Genomic DNA, 7,422 nt, shown 5'->3' with positions numbered 1-7,422 from the left:
TTGGTGTTGTTTAAAGAACACGTTCACCTGTCGCCACCTACTGGCGGAAGAATGTAAGTTGCAGAAATGACCACTACACGAACCTTTTTATCAACCGATCCAAAAGATTCGAGTCACCGATGTGAATCAAAATCCACATTATAAAGTGCAGTTCGTAGTCGTGCTCCCCGTATATCCTCTCCGCGAGCTGACTGTCAGACCGGAGTAGGCTAGACGGGAGAGGAAAGCAGGAGCTACGCGAGGCGGTGGCTCGCACTCCGTTTTGCCCTATTATGGTCACGAGCGTGACAGCGCGCGCTACCCAGCATGCGCCGCGGTGTCAGGCTCCGCCACAGCCAAGATGACCGACTTTGAGGAGCCGCTCTCAGACGGGGAGAAGGTAAAAACAAAACATTGTTAACTTTCCCAAACCGCCCAAATACACACGCTCGTACGTCTTTATATTAAAACTCTCCTTGTGCAGAAGGATGAATAACTGCTTTCCGGAAGGAGCGCGAGGTTATCTAGCCGCTTAGCCGTGTGCTAATCTGTGAGGAAGTGAAATCGCAGTTTTGCACTCCCGTAAAACACAGAGACCTGGCTTAACAACAACGATACACCCAAAAACAAGCAGTGTTTTAACAAGTAATATGCTGTCCGTTAAAGCCGAAATGGCTGTGTTATTTTGAGTGGTGTGTTAAGAGCGTCAGCTGTTAGCAGTTAGCTGTCAGAGGGAGTTCATAAATAGATCTCAGCAGATCCATCCACTCCGAACCGAGCCCCTGGGCTTTAACGAGCCGTGCTCCGGTAGAGTTACACGTGTGTGGGACAGCAGATGTAAGATCTGCCTGGCACGACAAGCCATCTGAGCCGAAAACCTCGGCCGGGTGAAGTTGCGACCGCAGGAGCGGGTGTGTTTTCAGGTGGAAGTCTCAGTCTACGCTGTTTTAAAGAGAACGTTTAGTCAACATTGACATTTTGTAGTTATTTAAACACCACCGTGTTGTTTCTGCAGTGAAACACAAGTGAGATCTTAGGAAGAATGTTAGTGATGCACAGTGTCCTTTACCGTTGGCTTTTGATCGCATCTTTCCATATGTTGAAACTGAATGGCAAGACTGTCATTAATATGGTCTGTCACTTTGACAGTAGTTTTGACTTTATATGGAGCAGACGGGTGGATTCGGGTTTATTTGTGCTCTTTAGTTCAGTCTCTGTCGGTATATGTCCCTTCTCTAAAAGCTGCATTTAACTGCCACATATTGTCTTCCGCTTTAATGACATGTTGTCATTTACTCTATGCTGTCAGAGCTTTTAGTAACAGGCTCAGCAGACTTCCTCATCTAGGCCACATGAGATGCTAATTAGACCTATTGCTCATGCTTCCCATTATGTTAATCTCTTTCCCCTTTTTTAATTAAAAGTGTTTTGTTGGTCAAAATATGTATTCAACAGCTCCTTTTGTTGGGTTTAATAGACATTAACTCAATGAAATTGAATGGGATACAATGTGTTAAATGTACTCTATTTTTATTTTACAATGAAATATTACATTATTATTACATTACAATATTATATTAAGATTCTGTCTATTTTCCACCACTTATACTTTCTCCAGCTCATCCTGGAAGCCGTTCCCAGGCCAGCTGAGATATAATCCCTTATACTGTTATACAGTAATCTTGATGTGTAATCACAAATATAGTTTGCCAAGATGTGCAGCCCTACAAAGTTAAGGTAAATAGTTAAAAGAAAGTTAAATATTAAATATGATGCTTAAATAGCACACAACAGGTCTGATGTGGAATTGTCCTGGTCTGACACATTAGGATGTTAAGGTTGAGAGGATATTTGAGGGCAGGAATAAGCTGTTCAGTTTGAGTTGGATGTGTTTGGACATTTAGCAGTTGTGTGTGTTTGGGATATGTTTATTGTTAAGGACTCAGCGGTGTGTGTTCTTGAAGTGTGTGTATATGGGGTAACTTGAGCTCTAGAGTCACCCGCTGGAAACTGGCTGTGATTCAGTAGTGCAGAAGCCACAGTGTTTTAGTGAGGCAAATATGTGCCCACTTATAATTTATTATGTATATATTTCTGCAGGTCCGCATCGCAGCTAACTTTGTGACCCATGCTCCCCCTGGAGAATTTAATGAAGTGTTCAATGGTGAGTGTCATTTTCAGCTATTCTGGGACCTCTTTCAATTTTAAAGTTTTGGTCTATAAGGGTTGTACATGAATACATATTCTTGTTTTTCATTATGTTTTAACAACTTTTTTAATTGGAATTAAAGAGTCCTGGTGCATGTTTAGACATTTATAATAAAACCAAATACTGTACTGTACACACTACAAGACTGAAGATCCTCATCATGTGCATATTCCAAGACTTAGCCTACACTACCAAGCCTGGGGTCAGGTAGATTTATTTTATTTATTTGAAGAAAGTAATGTGTATTCATCAAGGATGCATTATATTGATCAAATGTGATAGTGACAGTAAAGACATTTCTAACATTACAAAATATTTATATTTCAAATAAATACTGTTTTGATCTGAAACATGTATCACATTTTCTATAGATATATTTAGTAGAACAATTGATTCTTGACACTCTCTGATCATGTGACACTGAAGACTTGAGTAATGGCTGCTAAAAATTCAGCTTTGCCATCACAGATACAAATTACATTTTAAAATGTATTATAATATATAAAAAACTACTTTAAACTGTAGTGATATTTCACTATATTACGGTTTTAACTGCATTTTTGATCAAATAAATTAATTTAATGGATTTTAGAAAATTGTATTTGCCCCAATCTTTTGAGCGGTAGTATACAGTTTCTTGTTTTCTGTCGATTGCAACATTCTCCTACCCAACTGAATCTGCAGTCCCAGAATATCTCATAAAGACTTGTGCTAGTAACAACAAGAGATTTGATTTGCATCAAACAACATGGAGGAAATGGTTGTGAATTTTATTTTTACTGATTGTGTGCAAGAAGCAAAAAAAGAAAAAATTCACACGTGCTTGGGGAGGCATATGAAGTCGCTTGATGTTTATTTTTTTTATTTTTGCTCCTGCTTCACAGTGCATTGCTCTCTTGCAGTTTAATTGGCAGTTCCTCATTACTGCTCTCTTGCTCATTGAAACAAACCGCCTGATTTCAAACCAGTTTTATATTGGACCAGACCTGTGCTTAGGATTGGGATAGATTTTTAATTACTGTGTTTTTTTTTGTAGATGTGCGACTTCTTCTTAACAATGACAACCTCCTTCGGGAAGGGGCAGCACAGTAAGTTATTTACAGATCTGTCCATCACGTTATGTCCAGATGCATCTGTATGTATGTTTTTATAAGAAATATTCATGTTGCGTTATCACTTTTTTTTTTCACAGTGCCTTTGCTCAGTATAACATGGATCAGTTCACTCCTGTCAAACTGGATGGTAGTGAGGAGTCGGTAAGTTCACAATTTAAAGACTCTCAGGTGCAGTAATTTCAGTCGGTTTTGGAAATGTGCCTGTACATTTAATTCCTGTGCTGCCATGATACTCTGTGTTAGTTTTAAACCAAGAGCATGCTATTGTGCCATTATTTATTTAAGCTGGGTGTAAACTCTACTCTCTGTAGATCTTTGTGTACTTTGTGAGCGATTAGGGCAGGTGTGAGCATTGTACTGTGAGTGTTTGCTGCTGTGATAGTAGAGCTGCTGATCTGTGTGTGATTAATTTTGTCTAAAGAGGAAGTGACATCCTGTTCCTGCAGGTTCTGATCACTGAGCATGGAGATCTGGGTCAGGGACGGTTCTTCGACCCACGGAAGCGGGTGTCATTTCGTTTCGATCACCTGCGAAAGGAAGCGAGCGACCCTCAGCCTTACGAGGGAGAGACTGCGCTCCGATCCTGGAGGGATGCCTGTGATGAAGCACTCAGTGCTTACGTGAAAGAGCACTATCCCACTGGAGTCTGCACGGTACACATGTTTCCTATGGGAATCTAAACAGAATAATAAGACTTTCACACATTTCTGTTATTGTTAGCACTTGCTGCATTTAAATTTATGCTTGCAGCCATTGTTTGTGAAATAAGCACTGATGTTTGCTGCAGGTGTATGGGAAGACTGTTGACGGACAGCAAACAATTATTGCTTGTATTGAGGGCCATCAGTTCCAGCCCAAAAACTTTTGGTGAGTAATGTTCAATGCTTTATGACCTTATACCCGCTCTCTGGAACACTTGTACAATGTTGCTGAACTATATAATTGACTTTAGTCCCAGACAATTGGTTGTCTACATAACTTTAGTTATTATATTAGTTTGACTAGTCAGACTTTTTTTATTCCCTAATATCAGTAACGGCCCCAAAAAACCATATCAGTTGGGCTTTAGTAATATGCATTGCTAAGAACTTCATTTGGACAAATTTAAAGGCTATTTACTCAATATTTAGATTTTTTTTTGAACCCTCAGATTCTAGATATTCAAATAGTTGTATCTTGGCCATATATTGTCAGATCCTAACCAACATCCTATACATCAACAGAAATTCAAAAATTGACCCTTATGACTGGTTTTGTGGTCCAGGATCACATATCTGATTGCACTCTGACTCTCTGATGATTCTCTCTTGTCAGGAATGGCCGATGCCGGTCAGAGTGGAAGTTCACCATTAGTAAGTCATCAGCTCAGGTTGTGGGTGTATTGAAAATCCAGGTGAGACCTGACAAACTAACATAGTGGGGATAAGAAAAGAAAGTGTGATGGTGAAGAGTTTATGTTAAATAATTTGGTTTCCTACAGGTGCATTATTATGAGGATGGTAATGTACAACTGGTGAGCCATAAAGAGGTGGAGGAGTCTATTGGAGTGACTGTGAGTAAAAAAAAGAGAGATATTTACATAAGCATTAATCAAACAACCAAATGTTTAAGATTGCAAAGAAGATGCGATCTTCTTGCAAAGTAAATTCCTGCCCTTTTCTCTCTAGAATGAAACCCTGACTGCCAAGGAATTTGTAAAAATCATTGAAAATGCTGAAAATGATTATCAGGTAAGAATTTGATCTGGTTAACATACATTTACATTTCAATTAAGATAAAATTATTTTATTAGGGCTGCCCTCGACTTTTTCTAGTCAAGTAGTAGTCATTAACTTTTAGCAATTAGTTGACTAATCGCACGTTTATATTAATAAACCCTATAATTATAATAATGAGCCATTACTGCCCATAGACTATCAGCGCTCAAGTGCACACATGAAACTTGTCACAGCGCACCGCAGAAGTAATGATTATTAATACTTCAAGGAAAAAACAGCAAGACTGCCTTAGCATTATAATAATTCATTGATAAACTAGTGTTTTCTGTATTTTCGGCTGCAGTGATGAAGTTGATGACACCGATTCGTCATCTCCACAGTGGACGTGCATGTTTCATACGGATTACATAATCTGATCATATTTGTTTTCCATTTGAATTGGTTCATTTTTAAAGTAGACATTTCGCTTTCTATAGAAATGTTTCATCTCGGTAAAGCAAGCATGGAGTTTCTGTCAATTGTTTTTGACATGCTCAAGTTCACATAGACCTAGCAGATAGCATACCCCATTTTCTGTCAATGTTTCAAAATACAAAAACAAAAATTGTTATTGTGAGTGCACACAAATAAAAGTAAACCTTTTACAAATCCGAAAGATGTATTACTCTTTGTGAGCAAAAATTACATAGTATTTTAAGATAAATTCAAATGATCCAAGTTTTAGTCATGGAGTGAGCATGCTACTATTCAGCTTCCACACTCCGCACAAACACTTGAATAGCACACTTTTTCTAAGTTAACTTTAGTGCGAGCAGTTGTGTAATGTTGCTGCTACTAACATGTTTCGGAGGATAAGCCACATTTGAGGTCAATACTGTAATTACCACATAGACGGGCTGTTAATAGTATGTTCTTCACGGACTCCTTGACTTTGCTACCTCCTGTGGAAGTTTTTTTATTCTGCAAATAATACAATTTTGATTGACTAAGCCTCTTCTCGTCGACTATTAGGGGGCAGCCCTATATTGCCTATGATTGGTGCATCACTTATTTTAATTATCAGAATCCAGTTTAACATTTGCGTTGCTTAAATGTTTCCCTTCAGACGGCCATCAGTGAGAACTACCAGACCATGTCAGACACCACCTTCAAAGCTCTCCGCAGACAACTGCCCGTCACTCGCACCAAGATTGATTGGAACAAGATCCTTAGCTACAAGATCGGCAAAGAGATGCAAAACGCTTAGAAATCGACCCGGTTACTCTTCCTTCTGTTCAAGTGTGGAGCCGGCGCTCAGAACACCACATGCTGTATGCTCAAAATGAAGAAGCCTCCCAAAAAAAAAAAAATAAATAAAAAAAGTCAAAAAAACTATTTCTGTTTTAACACAGGATGTGATTCCATTCGACTTTGTCATTAATGAATGGGTCTCAGCCGTGGATGAAGTTCAAATGAGAACTCGGAGAGAATCGTGGATCTAAATTATCGGCAATTGATGGTTTTCTCCCATTTACCTGCTCGCAAGTCACTCGGAAGAGTTCGTATTGTTTTGATTTTTGTCTTTTTTTGTGAACTGTGACAGCTGCAATGCTTGTGCAAACGGTTTTGTGTTTTAAAATGGTGGATAAGTAATGTCTCACTCACTGTATCTCCAAACCCCAGTCAGACGACAATCTCACCTTTTCCACCTCCTCCACCTACTGACATCCTCAACTCTCCAGGCTCTAACAGGGAATGCATGAGGTCAGGAGAGGAGAGGAGGGGAATGGGCTTTGTGTCTGGGTTTGGAATGGCCATCTGTCTTAACTGCTCTCACTGTGTCTTTGTCTAACAGTGACTCACAGTCTGCTAAACTAAAATGATTTAATAACACCAAAAGACATAATAAATAAATCCATGGATAATCCTCTTTGGTGGCAAAGACACCCAGATTAATTATTGATTTTTATATTTATACACCAGCTGAATTGATTTCAAATATAGAGGTTCAGACTGTCTGTAACAGGTACTTGTGATGCATTTAAGGTATCCACAGTCTGCAACATATCCACAACCCACACAGTAAATCTGTCTCTCTGTCCAGAGCACTGAGGGCTCCATCAGTGTTGCAACTGCATGTCTCTGCCATACTGCTTTCACGTTAACCTTGTTTGTCTTGACTGTTCCATCAATGATCCTCTGTAAAATACAACCATCCTTTAAGACTGGCATATTCTCTGTCTCTCATAACCTTTATTTTTTCAGATTGTAATTCATGCAAACGTAATGTCTGCTCACAGTAAATGGCACCAAAATTACTCGATGGATACTGCTGAGCCTTTATTGTGTGAACTCTTGTGTTTGTACCTGAAGGCTATACAGATTTACTCAAATTTTTCATGATGTTCTTAGGGTGCGGACT

The 7,422-nt window shown here is 39.1% G+C and overlaps 1 protein-coding gene across 1 annotated transcript; it reads left to right on the top strand.

Moving 5' to 3' along the window:
* The first annotated feature begins 219 nt into the window (after window positions 1-219).
* Window positions 220-7,318, top strand: LOC132114507 (F-actin-capping protein subunit alpha-1-like). Its single transcript, XM_059522655.1, has 10 exons — window positions 220-379; window positions 2,080-2,143; window positions 3,225-3,276; window positions 3,381-3,444; window positions 3,750-3,956; window positions 4,091-4,170; window positions 4,618-4,696; window positions 4,784-4,855; window positions 4,971-5,033; window positions 6,127-7,318. Exons 1-10 carry the CDS (start codon window positions 341-343, stop codon window positions 6,265-6,267), a joined length of 861 nt encoding a protein of 286 aa, XP_059378638.1. The 5' UTR covers window positions 220-340; the 3' UTR covers window positions 6,268-7,318.
* Window positions 7,319-7,422: the final 104 nt, after the last annotated feature.

Source organism: Carassius carassius, chromosome 34 (assembly GCF_963082965.1).
Source record: "Carassius carassius chromosome 34, fCarCar2.1, whole genome shotgun sequence".
Classification (NCBI taxonomy): domain Eukaryota; kingdom Metazoa; phylum Chordata; class Actinopteri; order Cypriniformes; family Cyprinidae; genus Carassius; species Carassius carassius.
This window is presented reverse-complemented; position numbering and strand designations above follow the sequence as displayed.

What these genes read in the sequence shown, in the direction of transcription:
- LOC132114507 (XM_059522655.1), top strand. Translation starts at nt 341, where the DNA reads ATGACCGACTTTGAGGAGCCGCTCTCAGACGGGGAGAAG. An exon ending in ATTTAATGAAGTGTTCAATG is followed by an intron (nt 2,144 to 3,224) that starts GTGAGTGTCATT and finishes TTTTTTTTGTAG; the next exon opens with ATGTGCGACTTCTTCTTAAC. An exon ending in TGGGTGTATTGAAAATCCAG is followed by an intron (nt 4,697 to 4,783) that starts GTGAGACCTGAC and finishes GGTTTCCTACAG; the next exon opens with GTGCATTATTATGAGGATGG.